The sequence below is a fragment of the Camellia sinensis genome, chromosome 3 (genome assembly GCF_055761805.1).
Source record: "Camellia sinensis isolate YWXY chromosome 3, ASM5576180v1, whole genome shotgun sequence".
Lineage (NCBI taxonomy): Eukaryota > Viridiplantae > Streptophyta > Magnoliopsida > Ericales > Theaceae > Camellia > Camellia sinensis.
In genome coordinates this window covers 30,685,834-30,705,024 of record NC_138963.1, presented here as the reverse complement: position 1 = coordinate 30,705,024, position 19,191 = coordinate 30,685,834, and the positions used below count along the sequence as shown (strand labels likewise).

The following is a 19,191-nucleotide window of genomic DNA, read 5'->3' as shown; positions in this document are numbered from 1 at the left end:
TCTGCCTAACAAGGGCTCGAACATTTTGGTGATCATTCGTTAGAATGTCACCCCGGTATTTTTTAGGCCAAAGGGCATGACTCTGTACCAATATAATCCTCTGGGTGTTGTAAACGATGTGACCTTCTGGTCTGGTTCATGCATAGCAATCTGATGGTAACCGCGATACGCATCAAGAAAGCTAAGTCGGTTGTAACCTGTAGTTAAGTCCACCAGTTGGTTTTTTCGTAGTAGAGGAAAACTGTTTTTAGGCACACTTTTGTTGACTGTTTTGTAGTCCACACAAACGTGCCACTTGCCGTTGTTTTTTGGCACCACCATGGTGTTGAAGATCTACCTGGGATAATAAACCTCTCTGTTGCCCCTACTTCTAGTAGGTTTCTTACTTCCTCAGCCACTACCTCGACATGGTGAACTGCGAATAGGCGAGTTTGTTGTATAATTGGTTTGGCGGTTGGGTGGACATTGAGTTGATGGAGATGAAGTTTGGGTTAATGCCAGGCATATCGTATGGCGTCCAGGCGAACACTTCGATGTTAGAGATCAAAAATTTCATGATCTATATTCTCTCGGTGCTGGACAAAGATGAGCTGAGCAGAAAGAACTTTTCTGGGATCTTCTCGTCTATTCTAACCTCCACTAGATCTTCTGCTGCCTTTTGTTCGGCTGTCTTGCCGACGTCTGCGAACAACTCGTTGCTTTCTGGCTCTTCCACCATTTGTACGAACCCTTTGGCAGCTAGATTGCCGTTCATTGTCACGAAGTATTGTTTGGACATGATTTGGTCTCCTAAGACTTCTTTAATCATTCCAACCTCATTGGGGAACCGCATCACCTGGTGGTAGGTTGATGCTACGGCTCGCATGGCGTACAACCATGCTCTTCCCAAGATTATGTTGTAAGTGGAAGGGACTTTCAATATCCAAAATTCCATTTTCTTTGTCATTGTTCCAACTTTGATCGACAGAATTATCTTGCCAACCGGCCATTCTGGCATTGAGTTAAAGCCAACCAGAGGAGATGTCGCGGGTGCTAGATCTTTATCTTCCAACTTGAGTTTCTTGAAGGTCTCATAGTACATTATCTCGCACGAGCTCCCTTGGTCTTTAAGATCCATTTGATGTCAAAATTCTTGACGTGCAGAGTAACCACTAGTGCGTCGTTGTGAGGGCTTTGTAACCTTGCTACATCCTTATCGGAGAAGGTGATGTCATTGATTGCCTCCGTTTTTCCCTTTTTCCCTTTTTCAGGGTAGGCTATGCACTCAATACCTCTCTCATGTGCTTAGCTTTCTTGATCATCCCTTTGAGTTTACATACTCGTTCAAGGTCAATGATCCCATGTATCACATTGATTATGCCTTGGGGCAGACCATTGGCTGGCATCCCATCTGGCCCGTTGCGATCTTGGGGGGTTGGCTGCACTCCCCCTTCAATATACTAGTCCAAGTGGTCTGCGGCCACTAACTCCTCCAGATGTTGCCTTAATGGCGTACAATTTTTAGTTCGGTGCCCCTTTTCATCATGAAAGGTGCAACAGTATCTATCATCATAGCCCCTTTGCACTTCTCCCAACTTGGCTGGCTGCCGAACGAAGGGTTCGTCACATATCTCGCTAAGAATCTAGTAAATAGGCTTATTGAACATCGCAGTGATGGCTATGTGGACTTTTAACCTGCTTGCCTGGGAGTCCTCACCGTTTGGTCGTCTGTCCTGACCATTTTTGTTCGGTCGTTCTTCTCAGCCAACTGTGTTAACTTTTGCTACGGGTTTTTTGTTCGACATTGTTGTTGTTCTGAACTTTGCCTTGGCGCGAGCGCCATCTTCATCCACCCTGGTGTGCTGATGTACTCTCTCTATTAAGGCCTCCATTGTGAGGGGTAGCGTCCTTGTCATTGAATCCCTCAATTTATTGCCCGCTGGTAGACCTCGTTTGTACTACGCGATAGCTAGGTTTGTGGGCAATCTCCAATTTCATTAAAAGTCTCACAATACCAGTTGTTGTAAGACTTTAGTGTTTCTTTCTCGCCCATGTCGATGGAGAGCAGCTGGTCTATCTCCACCGACGTCTTGCTGTTCGTTTTAAACCTAGTAATGAACACCTCTACAAGTTGTGCCCATGAAGCTATGCTGCCTTCTAGAAACCTCTCAAACCATGTCAAGCCCAGATCGCCTAAGCTTGAGGGAAACAAGATACACATTAGAGTCTCGTTCTATCGATATACAACTATGACCTGGAAAAAGTAGCTCAAGTGCATGTAGGGGTCTGACTTCCCCTCAAAAGTTGTGAACTTAGGCTGGTGGAAGCCTAAGGGTAATGGTGCATTCTCTATCGCCGGAATGAACGGCGAGCTCTGCAACCTTACTAATGCTTTGTTTGTTGGTTCGTGGTAAGGCGTGGTACTGGCATTCCAACATCGACACTTCCATGCATCCTAGGAGCCAACCGCGGTAGAGCAGAAACCCTTTGGGGGTCGCGCACCTAATGATCTTCTCTTTTTCGAGCCCTTTCTTCTAGCACTGTCCGCAAGTCTGCTGACCTAGGCAACTCTGTGTGCCTAGATGTCGTTTGGTGCATATGCGAGGGCCAATAACTGCTTCTCTCCGTATAAGACCTTTCAGTCCTCATTCTCTCAGACCTAGAGTAACGAGTCCTAGAGGTCCTCGAATGCGTGTCGCCTGTCTTGAGGTTTCTACTTTTGGTCTGATATGGTGTGACTTGCCTGTCATTGCCTATCTTTTTTTCTGCCACCCCTGTGTCTTTTATCTGGTGCTTCATAGTCTCCATGTCAGCTGCCATTCTACTTATCACTTCGCCTTGCTCCCTTACGCGATCTTCCAGAACCTAAGGATCCATCATCCGCCTCTATCTATTAGGGCTTTGAGAGCGGCGTGGACCTGAGCCTCGTCTTTCTCGCGTGTCTCTCTGTGGGTTCTATTACTGGGGATCTAATTCTGCCATAGACAAGACAAAAGGCAAACCTTCGCACCTCCCGTCCCCTTCTAGGGTTTGCTTATCGATAGCAGAATGTGGCAAGTCTTTATTATACGCCATTAGAATTAATTGAAGAAAAACTCAATCAAAAGGTTTATTCTCTGTAAAGCTTCTCATAGATGACGCCAATTGTACGAGCATGAAATAATCTTCTCGTATAATCCTATTGATCAAGTTTGCACTCCTCCAAACGTCGTTGCTTCACTACCTAAAAACACAAACGGGAGCCGGCTAGCGGGTGTGTGTCGGAAACCTTTTTGATACCTAAGTTAGCAAATAGACAATAGACACCAAAGCTCTGTATATTTAAGAATAAGAATTATGATACCTGTGCATAAGTCCTGTTATGAACTTTTATAGATTCCACATGGCACAGTCCTAGTAGGACTTTAACTTTCCTTAGCAGAGTCCTTTTAGGAATCATACTTCCAAGGATAATGCCTATCCTAATAACACCCTCATCACTACCAACCAAGTGAGATGGCCACACCCTCATACTCGGATATATATTCGTGACCGAGCTACCTTATTTCGGTCCAGTACCATTCGGTTCATGTGATCGAAAGCCAATCTATCAAATGGCACTCTGCCGAGCTACACATAGTTCGGTTCTCTTTACTGACAACATCTCGGTCCGATAAAGGATTACCTTCAAATTGCTAGGTCCAGGCCCTGGCAACCAGCCTGGTAGCTTCTTAGCCCAAGATTGAGCTACACCAGCTCTTACCTCGGCCCATTACGCGGCCCAACTTCCAAAGAAGACTCTTCTTAGCTCGGCCTAATTTGTTCACAAATTACCCTGTCACATCTAAAATCTTTGTTTTGGTATTCTAAACACTTCTACTTGCATTATGTATTTCAAGCACTATAACAAAACTAACTATTTATGATTTCATGTTTATGGCATACATCAAATGTCTATCAAACCATTAATATTTTTTTAATAACGACATACATACCATGTAAGTCGTTAAATAATATACTTATATTATGCAAAATATGTCGTAAAAAATGTATATTTTCGTAACTTACAAAAATATGTCATAAAATATGTGCACTTAAGACGACATACATTTAATGTTGTAAAATATTATAACTTTACATGGCATGCATTGATGTCATGACCCAAACCCGAACCCGCCCCCGTGGGTTAAGGACATAACCGGCCAGTAATCATGAGATTACCTACGGTCTCAAACCAAACCAAACGTATTTTAACAAAGTTAACGGGGGCCAAACGGAAGCACTTTAAAACTTTGTTTATAGAGTTGTGCTTACATGGCACATCATAACAAAGCATACATATGTACATTAATAACTCACAACAGAAGTACAGTACCATAAAGTTCTGTACAGACAGAATCATCCAAAACTAAGTCAACCCATGAAAACTATATACAGACATGTTCAAAGACTTCGCCAACATGACAACATAAAACAAAATGACAAAAAGGCGAAGACGAGTCTCGTGCGTGAGATGCAAGGGCTGACTCTTCAAAATCTTTGTTGTTCCACACATACTTCGCTGGGGCTGGATTTGGACTTCTCTTGGCTCACCTACAAACACATGAATGAGCGTGAGTGATAGCCCAGTGAATAATATCAAATAAAGGAATTATACAAACGGTACGTAGAATAACATGCTTCAAACGACCTTGGGCCCAATTCATATTTCTATTTGACATATATATATACACAATTTAAGTCAAGTGACTGTGGTTCCAAACATACTGGCATTTGGCCCATTTATCTTCCATTTGTCAAACTGGCCTTTGGCCCATTCATTCATGTCAAACTGGCCTCTAGCCCATTCATTTATGTCAAACTGGCCTCTGGCCCATTCCTTGATATCAAACTGGCCTCTGGCCCATTCATTGATGTCAAACTAGCCTCTAGCCCATGCAATGATGTCAAACTAGCCTCTGGCCCATTCATTGATGACAAACTGGCCTCTGGCCCATTCATTGATGTCAAACTGGCCTCTGTCCCATTTATTTATTCATATCAAACATTTGTCCGTAATTCAAACTAGCAAACTTATAAGACGTAAGCAATAACCTTTCCGTTCTGCATTAACACACAACCCAAACCTTTATAAGACGCATCACTGAAAATTACGAAATTTTCCGTACCTGAAGGTAGTGTCAAAATTGGTGCAGTGGTCAATCTTGTTTTCAGTTCATGAAAGGCAGCTTTTCTTTTGTCGTTTCATTCAAACAGTTGCCCTTTTCGTGTCAATTGGGTAAGAGGCACAGCTAATTTTGAAAAGTCCTTCACAAACCTCCTGTAGTATCTGGCTAAGCCCATGAAGCTGCGGACTTCTGTCACATTTGTCGGTGTAGGCCAATTCACAATTGTCTCTATATTTTGTGGATCCACTGAAATTCCTTCATTGTTGATCACATGCCCTAAGAAAATAATTTCATCCAACCAAAACTCACATTTCTTTAGTTTAGCAAATAATTTCCTTTCCCGAAGTATTTGTAGGACAATTCTCAAATGATGTTCATGTTCAAGTCTATCTTTAGAATATATCAAAATGTCATCGATAAAAACCACAACAAATTCGTCAAGGTATGCTTTAAAAATTCGGTTCATTAAGTCCATAAATGCTGCTGGAGTATTAGTCACTCCAAATGGCATAACAAGAAACTCAAAATGTCCATACCTCGTTCTGAATGCGGTTTTCTCAACATCCTCTTCCTTAACTTTCAGCTGATGATACCCGGATCTCAAATCAATCTTAGAAAACACCTGTGATCTCTACAACTGGTCAAATAAGTCATCAATACAGGGTAGGGGATATTTATTCTTTATTGTTACCTTATTCAATTCTCGATAATCGATGCACAAACACAAAGTTCCATCCTTCTTTTTCACAAACAATACTGGTGCACCCCAAGGCAAAGTGCTAGGTCGAATAAACCCCTTGTCAAGCAGGTCTTGCAACTGTTCTTTCAATTCTTTCATTTTGGCAGTAGCTATTCTGTAGGGAGTTTTAGAGATGGGCTGGGTGCCTGGCACAGTTTCAATCGTGAACTCTATCTCCCTGTCTACCAATTCCCCTGGTAATTCATTTGGAAACATATCTGGAAATTCTCTAACAATAGGGATGTCATTCAATTCAACATTCACAGTTTGTTCAGACAACACATAACACAAATAACCCTGGCACCCTTTCCTGATTAGTTTACATGCTTTCATTGCAGATATCAAATAAGGTTGAGGCATTACCCCATTACCCACAAACACAATCTCTTTCTGTTCTGGTGATTTAAACACAACATGTTTTGTCACACAATCAATGGTGGCACAATATTTAGTCAACCAATCCATGTTCAAAATTACATCAAAATGTATAAAATTCAAGGGTAACAAGTCTACATATAAGATAGCATCCTTAACACGCATATCACAAAACTGGTATATAGATTCACACAATACAGATTCCCCAGATGGAGCAGACACACATAGCAGATATGGCACTAATTCTAAAGGTCTGTTCAGTCTAGATACAAATGCACATGTTACAAATGAGTGTGTTGATCCAGAGTCAATTAACACAAAGGCATCCTGATTACATATAGAAATGGTACCTGAGCAACTGCGTTGGCATTCCGTGTATTGCCCGGAACAAGCACAAAAACTCTTCCTTGTCTCACGGTATCCCCGGTGGTAGCGGATCTCAAAGTATTTCCTGGCTTCGGGATCGATGCAGTTGAGCTAGTAACTAGCTTCCCACTGTTCTGATTATAATCTCGGGTCATGTGCCCTTGTTTACCACACTTGAAACAAGCCCCTGACACACGGTCATCATCATTCTGATTATCTGGCACGGGTGGTACCGAAGGTGGAAGTGGCGGATTTGGTTGCTGCCACTATTGTTGCCACTCCTGTTGCTGTTCAAAGCTTCTGCCATTTCCTGTATCAGTCTTTCCATTCTGTCTATTCTGGCAGTAGAGGACTCCTCTATCTCATCACTTCTTGTTCTCACCATCTGATTAAACTTGCATTATACTTTATACAAAGATTCCACAAATATGCATATAGTAGGGCATACGTAGTCAAATAATTTGCAATTCAAGTAAATCACAACTTATAGCACATAATTGTTCAAATCAAAACACTTAAGCATATTCTTGATGCTTTCAAATTCAGACTTATCACATGAATGCATCCTAGATCTTTTCTAGACGCTTATTGCTCATTTGGACAAGTGTGTGAGCTATTAACTCGTGCTCTGATACCACTCTGTCATGACCCGAACCCGCCCCCGTGGGTTAAGGACATAACCGGCCAGTAATCATGAGATTACCTACGGTCTCAAACCGAACCAAACGTATTTTAACAGAGTTAACGGGGGTAAACGGAAGCAATTTAAAACTTTGTCCATAGAGCTATGCTTACATGGCACATCATAACAAAACATATATATGTATATTAATAACTCACAACAGAAGTACAGTACCATAAAGTTCTGCACAGACAGGATCATCCAAAACTAAGTCAACCCATGAAAACTATATACAGACATGTTTAAAGACTTCGCCAACATGACAACATAAAACAAAATGACAAAAAGGCGAAGACGAGTCTTGTGCGTGAGACGCAAGGGCTGACTCTTCAAAATCTTTGTTGTTTCACATGTACTTCACTGAGGCTGGGTTTGGACTTCTCTTGGCTCACCTACAAACACATGAATGAGCGTGAGCGATAGCCCAGTGAATAATATCAAATAAAGGAGTTATACAAACGGTACGTAGAACAACATGCTTCAAACGGCCTTGCGCTCAATTCATATTTCTATTTAACATATATATATACACAATTTAAGCAAGTGACTGTGGTTCCAAACATATTGGCCTTTGGCCCATTTATCTTCCATTTGTCAAACTAGCCTTTGGCCCATTCAGATTTTCATGTCAAATTGGCCTTTAACCCATTCATTCATGTCAAACTGGCCTCTGGCCCATTCATTCATGACAAACTAGCCTATGGCCCATTCATTGATGTCGAACTGGCCTCTGGCCCATTCATTGATGTCAAACTAGCCTCTGGCCCATGCATTGATGTCAAACTGGCCTCTGGCCCATTCATTGATGACAAACTGGCCTCTAATCCATTCATTGTTGACAAACTGGCCTCTAGCCCATTCATTGATGTCAAACTGGCCTCTGGCCCATTCATTTATTTATATCAAACATTTTTCCGTAATTCAAACTAGCAACCTTATAAGACTTATAAGGAAATAAGCAATTGGACAAATGATAACTTCAAAATATCGATATTACTCACAGTGATCGGTTGGTTGGTTTGCCCTAGAGCTCAACCCTACACATTCCATGAACACAAAAGGGTCACAAACAATTCGATCCATTCTAAATTCACATATTCCTCTTTAGGCTTCATTCTTATCTCTTTAACTCAATTATAATGCTCAATGCATGCCTAAGAGTACTTAGAAGTGAAAGAGAACAGAAAACGAAACACAGGATGTCTTTTCAAAATTTCAGAAAGCAGGGTCCCCACTCGAGCGTGGACTTCCCCACTCGAGCGGACCCTTGAGGCCTGCAAAAATACTGGATATGTCAAATTTACGCTCGATCGTGAACTCTGGAGCTCGAGCGGAAGGCCTCATTACATGGCTCCCCGCTCAAGCGTGAACTTTCCTGCTCGAGCGGACATCCAAGTTTGCAAAAATACTAGGAGCACGAATTTCCCGCTCGAGCGTCTCTTTCCCCGCTCGAGCGGACATAAAAAATTCTAGGTTTTCCAGAACACATTCTTGAGCCTCAACTTGATGTTCAAAGGTTCCAAATGCATGATTTCAGCTCAAACTTCACATATATATATATATACTAGCATGGTATAAACACTAAATTTCAACATTATGAAGCTTAATTCCAAGAATTTCTCACGTGCATGCCTCAAATTAACCCAAACTCATCGCTAACACATCAAATTCAAACATGCAAAGCTCACACCTTCATGATCTACACTTGCATATGAGAGATATTCATTATTCTCAATTTAATTGGTGAAGAGATGATCAAATACATGGATTTCAAACAAGATTCCTCATGAATTACACAATTTATGCTTAAACATGGAAATTTATAGCAATTTCCTACATGCTTGCCTCTAATGACTTCAAATACAACAAAATCAACTCAATTCCTCATAATCAATTTAATCCATGTTCTTGACCATTATTCAAACTTGAATTCACAAGATGATAACTTACAATTCATGAATTCACTTACTTAGAGGCTTAATTCTCCCAATCTATAGCAAAATCTTGAGTTTAATCTTCAAATTCCCAAACCTTGAGCCAAGATCACACAATTCTCTCCCTTTCTCTCTCTATAGCTGGCCCTCTCTCTCTCAAGGCACAAAATCTGATTTTTGAGCTCAAGTGTATCAATTAAGTGTATAGTGCCTCTTTACATAAGTTTCCACTAGCACCAAAATAATAATAATAAATAATTAGGCACTAATTCACCAATTTAATCAATTTAATCTGATTCGAATCAATTTTTCAATTAAACTTCACCGTAGGCTCTAAAAATTATGCCAATCACAATGGCGCGATCAATTCTAGTTTCGGTGGCCGATAAGGCCTTTAATTTAATTTCCAAAGCAGATAATCAAACAGATATTCCTACGGTGAACAGATAGAAATTCAAAATCACATATTTTCATATAATGGCACACAAAATCATATTAAACACATAATCATACTCCTATTAAGGACCAATTAACATATTACGGAACAGGGATATCCCAATTGACATGCCATGAACTTCTATAAAAAAAATAAAATAAAATAAAATAAAAAATAAAAATAAAAATTCAATCTGATTTTCTTTTTTATGGCATGCAAAAATATGTCATACAATATTTACAATTAAGATGACATACATTTCATGTCGTAAAATATTATAACTTTACATCGCATGCTTTAGCATGTCGTGAAAACTTCTGTTAAAAAAAATTTCAATTCGATTTTTTTTTAATTTAAAAAAAGCTAACAATTTCCAACCAACCTTAAATTTTCCTAATTGAGGAAAACGTAAAAAATAATTTGTCATAATATATCATAATTTTACACCACAAGCTAATGTATGCCATGAAAACTTCTATGAGAAAAAATTTCAACATTCTTTCTATATAATGAATTATTATTAAAGGGTGATAATGCTCAATTTTGCTTCTCACTAATTTGTAATTATTTTTTTTCAAAATTACCTTGATTTGATATTTTCTCTTCTTTTAATAATTTAATTTTTTAAAAACTTTTTAGATGTGCCTAATCTAATAAAATATTTGTAAAAAAATATAATATATATGAAAATGTATAAATTTTATATTTTTTGAATTTAGTAATTTTTTTAGAAAATTAAATAATATTTTCCTTCTACATATATGTAAATTATTTGAATTTGAAAAGTAAAAAAAAAATTTATTTAAAATATTTAAAAACTTACAATAACTTAAAAAAAACAAAAACAAAAACAAAAAGGCCAAAAACATTATTTTAAGCCCCATTCACCACACTCCATGGCAATTTTGCAAAGATGGTTAAAAGTCATTTTTTAATTTTTAACTCATTTTAAGCCATATCATCTCTCACATCTTTTACACATTAAAAATATAAAAAAAAAAAAAAACAACTTTCAACCATCTATCCAAAATCTATACCTATTTTTGCCCCAAACCCTCTCTCTCTCTCTCTCTCTCTCTCTCTCTCTCTCTCTCTCCGTTCGAGTCTGTTTGAGGCATGTTCTCATTCGGAGAAGTTATTCAAAGGTATGTATGTCATTCATTTTCTCTCCCAATCAATTGTGCATTGCCTTGATTGATCGCATGACTTCGAGCATTGCCTTGATTGATTGCGTGACTTCGCACAACCTCACAATGTATGTCCTTCACTTTCTCTCCCAATCGATCAATTTCTCTCTGTCTGTCAATTATTTCTTCCCAAAAGCTTCAAATTCATCATTTGATTTGAAGTTAGGGTTCAATGAGAGCCATGGTAATAGGGACGGATCTAGGATTATGACTTTGGGGGTGCCAAAGTACGTTTAACCTCTAACTAATAAAATTTGAAGTTCAATACCAATTTCTATTAAGATGAAAAAAAATCAATAATATTATAATAAATATTGAACTATATATTCCTTGTCAACATAGTTGAGTACCAAAAGATGATCATACAATTGAGAATATTTTTTTGCCCATATTCACTTACAAAAAGTAGTAACTATTTCCATATGCATTTATTTACTAAAATTAGGCATCTTCAATTGAGCTTGACGCTCTTTCATAATATCAAAAGCATGAATGATAGAGCCTACATCAAATCCTTAAGCAATGTCTTTTTCAATATACGTAATCAAGTAACTAGCCAGAAAACCATCTTCCGTCCTATTACGCAATTTAGACTTAACGAGTTTCATAGCTGAAAATGCACATTTCAATGTAGCAGTTGAAACAGGTAAAGTCAATACAAGACGAATCAATCTATCAATAAGAGGATAACTTGTTGACTTTTTTGTTTTTGCCAACATTTGACACAACTCAGAAATGGTTGACAGTTTCTGAAACTCGGGAAGTATGGAAATATTAAGCTTATAGTTTTCCAATTGATACTTCAAATGCAAATTTTCTTGCTCGGAGAAATCCATGGGATAAAATTTATTTGCAAGATTGCAAATATCCTCAAGTTTGAATGATCTATAACCATCCTTAGGATCCAAAGCTGAGCTAAGAAAAAGCAATTCCATTACACCTTCCTTGAACCTATTGTTTAATTCTTGTAACTGAGAATCAATTGTAACCATAAAAATATAAACTTGAAAATGATGTTCCACGATGAGCTGATCTCTTTCAGAACGAGGCCGACCTTAGCCTCCTTTATAAGGACAGCTTATATCAGGAATCTGTATACCATGATCATTAGAAAATAATTTAATTTTCTCCAACAATAGAACCCATCCATCTTCCCTAAATTTTTGAATAAGTATCTTCGTTATAGACACCAAATGCATTACATTTAATATATCTTGAGATTTACTTTGCAAAGCTTGGCAAAGGTTATCAGTAATCTCCGTGATATCCCTTACAAAATGTAAGATGAAGACAAACTCAAAAGATGTAATGGAATCATAAACTCCATCTGCCTCAGCTCGTTGATTCGATTTGCTTCCATCATTAATTATGTTTCTTAGGACTGCAAAAGTAGCATTGAACATGTTTATCAAACTACAAATGGAACCCAAATGAGAACCCCATCGAGTATCTCCAGCCTGTTTCAATGTTCCAATCTGATTTTTTCCTTTACCAATCTCGAATTCATCATCAATGGCAAGCTTTTCAGCAATATCTGCAGCCTAAGCAGCTCTTAATTGGTCATGTCTTTTGCAAGATGAGCCAACTATATTAATTGCTTGAGTCAAGTAAAAGAAAAATTGATTGATAGATATAACCTATTTAGATGCTCCTACTAAAGCCAATTGGAGCCGATGAGCAAAACAATGAACATAATATGTGAATGGACACTCAACACAAAAATAGAGCTTGCAACCCAGTCCATTCTCCAAACATGTTATTGGCACCATCATATCCTTGACCACGAATATTTTGCACACTAAGGTTATGACGAGAAAGGACAATACAAATTTCTTCTTTCAAAGTTGCCGACGTGGTATCTAATACATGAACTATGTCAAAAAAACGTTCTTTTATAAAACCATATTTATCAACAAATCTCAAAATAATTGCCATTTGCTCTCTTTTCGATTCATCCTCAAATTTATCAACTAGAATGCAAAAATTCCCATCATTAATCTCCTCATAAATGAATTTTTGTATCTTATCAGAGAAAATACTAAGAATATGCTTTTGAATCCCATGGGAATGATATGAAGCATTTTGAGGATCATTTTCCAAAACCACTGCTGCCACATCCTCATTATAAGAAGCCAAGAGTTTTATCAACTCAATAATATTCCCTCGGTTGTTAGATTCATGGCATTCATCATGACCTCTAAAAGCACAGGCTTGGAATGTTAACCATTTAATCATATCTATCGAGGTCTTCAATCGCAAACGATTTCTAGCAATTTGTATGGAAGTTTGTTTTTCAACAATTGCCTCAATATGTTGCGCTTGATTTGTTAAATCACAACAACATTTGACAGCAACTATATGCGATGAGTTAGGATCCTTGCCCATATGTGATAACAGAGGACAATTCTTCCCTTCATTAACTGTCTTCCAAGAAAAAAAATCCCTTGACCGTAAAAGCACTAGATCCAGGGCATCCAGTTGGCTTAGTAAAAAGAAAACATGGAAGGAAAAATGCACGATTTTTTGTTGGAGAGTATTCCAACCAATCCGGAAATAACTTGTACCAAGAATCTACAAAACAACGTCTAGTCTTATCAGTTTCAAAAGGTTGATTCGGAGCCTTGGGTTGATATGGCCCGGATTTGATATAACCACGTCTGATCTCATCACGTTCAGATACCGGGTAATCTCATATTTGTTGACAAAACCCCGGATCCCTCACCAAAGAAGATGTATCAACTTCTTTAGATTCGACTCTTGGAAGTTTAAAAGGACGTCGTTCCAGAAGAGTTGAAGTTTCAAAATTATTGGTGGAACTTTGAACGATATTTTCAGAACCTCTTTTCTTAAAGAAGGAATCAATTTTTTTGCTCGCTATGATTAACTTAACTTTCAATAATTATCATTCAACAACCTGAAAGCAATTAATTTAATAATAATTATTATTATTATTGCACTATATTTTTAATGTAAGTAGACTCTCAAAAAAACTTTTAGAATCTTATATAATCCTATCCTATTCCTAAAAGTCATAAAATATATGGCAACACAAAATAACATTTAGATTTTTATCCAAATTCTTAGAGGAAATCAACAAATGATAACCTAAAAGCATATTCAATTATCAAGAAATTACACAGTACCTACTAATTACTATAAATCATAGTATTAATATATATATATATATATATATTTAGTTAATAATTGTACCAATAACAATTATCAGATTTTCATCGCACCAATAACAAATTAAAAGCAAAATAATCACATTATTCAGTCTAAAATCACAATCAATCATAATATTCAGTCTAAAAGAAAAATAATCACATCGCATTGAAGTTGAAGGAATATCAGATAACTTACCAGTGAGAGTCCACGGTTCTACCATCCACGCCGATAACTCCGACGAAGCCTCCACCGGGCCACTAACAACAAAACTTTTCTGTATCCCTCATCTCTTTGTTCCTCTCTCTTTCGCAGAATCGCAGTAAGCCTCTCAAATTAGATCAGTTTTTTTTTTTTTTTTTTAAATCTTAGTGCTCTGTTTAAAGCTTCTCCAGCAAGCCTTATAGTTTATATATTTGTAAAAGTTTCACATTTTATACTTTGACCCACTAAAGTTTCTAAAATTTTGCTTTCATCTTGACCTAATTTAAAAAATACATATACATGAAATTTAAAATAGATTATTATATATGTTAACTAATTCAACAACAAAAAAAATTCTAAATAGTTTAAAAAATTAGGGGATTACTCTATATAATTTTAAAATTATCTAAAAAAAATTTGGGGATACGAATTCCTATAATTTTAAATTATTTTAAAATTTTTAATATAATATATGATATTTTTTAAATTTTTGGGACTGCGCCGCCGCCGCCCCCCCCCCCCCCCGCGCCCCTCCCCAAATCCATCCTTGATGGTAGAGACGTCCAGCCTCTGTCAATTTGCGGTATACACGGCTCTTCTGTCAATTAACACGAGCTCCGGCGGCGGTGGGGAATCGGATCTTTTTGGAGTGCGTTTTATCTTACGGATCAAGAAATTGTGGATTATTACTACATGGTGTTGTTCGTTCCTTCCACATTGCTCTTTTTGCCTCCGCGGTTTATCTCTTGACAGGCTTGTGAATTCTAAGCTTTCATGGAGATTATTTTTCTTTTGTGCTGATTGGTATTGGTAGAAATGGAAATAAAAGACAGAAATTGTAATGCAGTTAGCATGTTAGTTAAATTTGACTAGGGATTTACAGTATGTTAGTTAAATTTGACTAGCTGATTGGTATCTTGGTCATGGAAGGTTAAATTTGACTAGGGATTTACACAATGTTAGTTAAATTTGACTAGGTGATTGGTGGACATATGGTAGAAATTGTTATTGTTGGACAATCTTCACTGTATTTAAAAAGATTTAATTCTGTTGTGTACAAAACAACAACAAGAATAAAAGAAATAGAGAAAAGGAGAGAATATGTTTGATTACTAAAATCAAACTCGAAATAAAAATAAATAAATAAAAAACAGATTTTATTTTGTTACAAAAACAAAATTAAAATCTGAATAAATAAACAAATAAAAACAACACTGAAAGTAATTAAATAACTTACTTGATTTAATTTCTTCGAATTATTTTTCTGATCAAGTCCAGTGTTTAACACTGTGTCCTTAAGACAGATTCGTCCTCTCCACGGTGCTTTCAGAATTCGGACGTCTATCTCCCAGGATGAAATGATCTTCCACAAACAATAGCAGCACTACTAATTGTTTGCCTTACGAACACACTAAGTGTTTACACTCTTTCTTTTGAAAGTAAAATGCAGCAAGATGAAGAATAGAATTAACAGAGGTGAAATACGAAATTTCTGAATGCAAAATATCAAATGAGGGTGGTCCTATTTATAGATGTGAAGGTGGCTCTTGGATTTGAAATAAACAGGTATGTAGCTCTTGGTTTTGAATTGAACAGGTATCATACCTGTTGGGTTTTGAATTCAAACAGATTTGAATTAATTCAAACAGATAGTAAAACGGGAAGGGCCCTGTTTGGGTGTGCATTAATTCCAAAACAGTTTATTTTTGTTTGAAACCAGGAAGGGCCCTGTTTGGATGAACAAAAAATCCAAACTAATTTAATTTGAATTCTGGATTTTATTTTAATAAAATAAAATTAAATTAAATTCAAATGTTTTTGGCCCAAAAAGATTAGAAGCCCAACCCAACCACACACCACGCACCCGCGCCCAAGCCCAGGCCCAGCCCGACCGACCGACCGACCGGACGGACGGCGGTGGCGCGCGCGCGCGTGTGTGGTGATTTTTGGGTCCAATGGGTCTAGCCCATTTTGCCCATAACCTCTCCCTCTAAAACACTTGGGTACCCCTTGGGGCACACCCCAAGTATCTCACCCTAAGCCTTATAAACCCTTTCAAAACTTCCCACCAAATCAATGTGGGACAAGCCAATTTACAACCTTAAGGAATTTCCACCAAAACTCTATTTCCATGGAGTACACTTTGGCTTCAATTTCCCATTCACTCGGTAATGGTTTTGAGCAACCAAATATACCACGTGAATCACAACGCGGCATAGAACGCGTTACCACTTTGACCCGAGTAAATCGACACTCGGGGCCCACCTAAAAAATAGACCAAACTTGAGGAAAAATTAACCATTTCCAACAATCCCCCACATGAATGGAATTTGATGACAACGGAAATGCAACAATATGCAGACTTAACGAAAGAGTATAAGTCGAAAATATCTTGCATCAGGATAGGTAGTTTTTGGCTTTGAACCTTCCCTAGTGATAACCTATCGGACTTACTGGCTAACCAATGGACGCGATGCCTTGAATTGTTCAGCCGCTTGTGTAAGCCAAGACAATAGATTTCACACAAAATATCTTCTAACACATCGTGGTTCTCACTGTTGTGTTCATTTTGTCCTTGAACGCGCCTGGTTTTTATAAGTGTTTCTAGAGAATTTAGCCTTTGCATTCTCATAGAACCGGCCCCAGTTCAACACTCATATAGGTGATTCTTATTGTGAGTATCTCTTTATACTCGTCTTGATTTTATGCCTTAATCAAGATATAAGTAATCATTAAAAGCAAAGCTTATCCTTATACCCCTGCAGACAACATATGTTGCAGATATCACTCTCACCATAGGAATGGGTAGGAATTTTAATCCCTTGGTGATTTCTGGTGAGCCATACATAACTTAGTTGTCCCTTTGAACTTAGTTCTTGGGATCTCCAGTCATATAAGTAGGGTTACCATTATGACGACTCTTAAGTAATAGGCTTTAATCCCATCCCCTTCGATGAACTATACACTAGCTCTTTTGTCAAACCTTTTGTTAACGGATCCGCAATATTCTCTTTAGATTTGATATAATCTATTGAGATTATTCCATTTGACAATAATTGCCTTACGGTATTATGTCGACGACGAATATGTCGTGACTTACCATTATACATATGATTCTGTGCCCTGCCTATTGTAGATTGACTATCACAATGAATGCAAATAGCCGGCACAGGTTTTGGCCACATTGGAATGTCTTCTAAGAAGTGACGAAGCCATTCTGCTTCTTCACCTGCTTTGTCTAAAGCAATGAACTCAGATTCCATTGTGGATCGTGCGATGCATGTTTGTTTCGTGGACTTCCAAGAAACAGCAGCGCCTCCTAGAGTAAAGACATATCCACTAGTGGATTTTGAATCTTTAGTATCCGATATCCAATTGGCATCACAATAACCTTCGAGTACTGCTGGATATCGAGTAAAGTTCAAACCATGATCACGAGTAAATCTTAGATATCTAAGAACTCGAATGATCGCTTTCCCATGGTCTTCTCCAGGGTTACTAGTGTACCTACTCAATTTACTTATAGTATAAGCTATATCAGGACGAGTACAATTCATTAGGTACATTAGGCTTCCAATGATTTGGGAGTATTTTAACTGAGACACTGCATCACCTTTATTTTTCGATAAATAAAGACTGATGTCTACAGGTGTTCTAGCTAAATTCAAATCATCATTGATAAATTTATCAAGAATTTTCTCAATATAATGAGATTGAGATAATGCATATCCGTCAGATGTTTTAGTAATTTTCATTCCTAATATTACATCTGCGACCCCCATATCTTTCATATCAAATCTTTTGTTAAGCATCTGCTTAGTTGATTTGATCGTGTTTTGACTGCTTCCAATGATAAGCATGTCATCCACATAAAGACAAACTATGACATATCCTTGGTCAGTGTTTTTTACATAGACGCATTTGTCACATTCGTTTATCTTAAACCCATTAGTAAGCATTGCATGATCAAATTTTTCATGCCATTGCTTAGGTGCTTGTTTTAATCCATAAAGGGATTTTACAAGTCGACAAACTTTCTTTTCTTGCCCTGATACTACAAACCCTTCGGGTTGTTCCATATAGATCTCTTCATTTAGATCACCGTTTAAGAAAGCTGTTTTAACATCCATTTGATGTATTTCTAATTTAAACAACGCTGCTATAGAAATAAGCATGCGAATGGATGTTATTCTTGTCACAGGGGAATATGTGTCAAAATAGTCCAGACCTTCCTTTTGTCTGTAACCTTTAACAACAAGTCTTGCTTTATACTTGTCAATTGAACCATCTGCTTTCATTTTTCTCTTGAATATCCATTTATATCCAAGAGGTTTAGAACCTGGTGGAAGATCCACCAATTCCCAAGTATGATTTTGCATAATGGATTCAATTTCATTATTAACAGCCTCTTTCCACAAAGGTGCTTCAGGACCTGTCATTGCTGCCTTAAAGCTTTGAGGTTCATTTTCTAACAAGTATGTCAGAAAATCTGGACCAAAGGATTTTGATGTTCTCGCTCTTTTACTTCGTCTTGGTTCATCATTAGTTAAATCCTGTTGGTCGAGACTATTACTAGTCTCTTGTGTTTGATTGTCATTAATCTCTTGACTTTGTGTACAATCATAAGTTCTTTTCTGTGAACTTAATTCCTGTCCTTTCTTGTAAGGAAAGACATGTTCAAAAAACACAGCATTCCTTGACTCTATAATAGTGTTCACATTTATATCAGGTATATCTGATTTATAAGTCAGAAACCGATATGCACTACTATTCTGAGCATAACCAATAAACACACAATCTACTGTTTTTGGTCCTATCTTAGTCTTTTTAGGAACAGGTACTTCAACTTTTGCCAAACACCCCCACACTTTTAAGTATTTGTAGGAAGGTGGTCGACCTTTCCACAATTCATAAGGAATGCTTTTGGTTTTCTTGTGGGGTATTCTATTAAGAACATAATTAGCAGACAATATTGCT

At 37.5% G+C, this 19,191-nt stretch overlaps 1 protein-coding gene across 1 annotated transcript; it reads right to left on the bottom strand.

Annotated features, from left to right (window-relative positions):
• Nucleotides 1-11,360: 11,360 nt before the first annotated feature.
• LOC145821403 (uncharacterized) lies at nt 11,361-13,230 on the bottom strand. The gene is made up of 3 exons (XM_082917912.1): nt 12,712-13,230; nt 12,048-12,386; nt 11,361-11,816 (listed from the first exon to the last, which is right to left on the bottom strand). The coding sequence occupies exons 1-3, from the start codon at nt 13,228-13,230 to the stop codon at nt 11,361-11,363; spliced, it is 1,314 nt and encodes a 437-aa protein (XP_082774038.1).
• Nucleotides 13,231-19,191: the final 5,961 nt, after the last annotated feature.

What these genes read in the sequence shown, in the direction of transcription:
- LOC145821403 (XM_082917912.1), bottom strand. Translation starts at nt 13,230, where the DNA reads ATGGGCAAGGATCCTAACTCATCGCATATAGTTGCTGTCAAATGTTGT. An exon ending in GTTTTTTTGACATAGTTCAT is followed by an intron (nt 12,387 to 12,711) that starts GTATTAGATACC and finishes AGAGCTGCTTAG; the next exon opens with GCTGCAGATATTGCTGAAAA. An exon ending in AATCTCAAGATATATTAAAT is followed by an intron (nt 11,817 to 12,047) that starts GTAATGCATTTG and finishes ATTGATTCTCAG; the next exon opens with TTACAAGAATTAAACAATAG.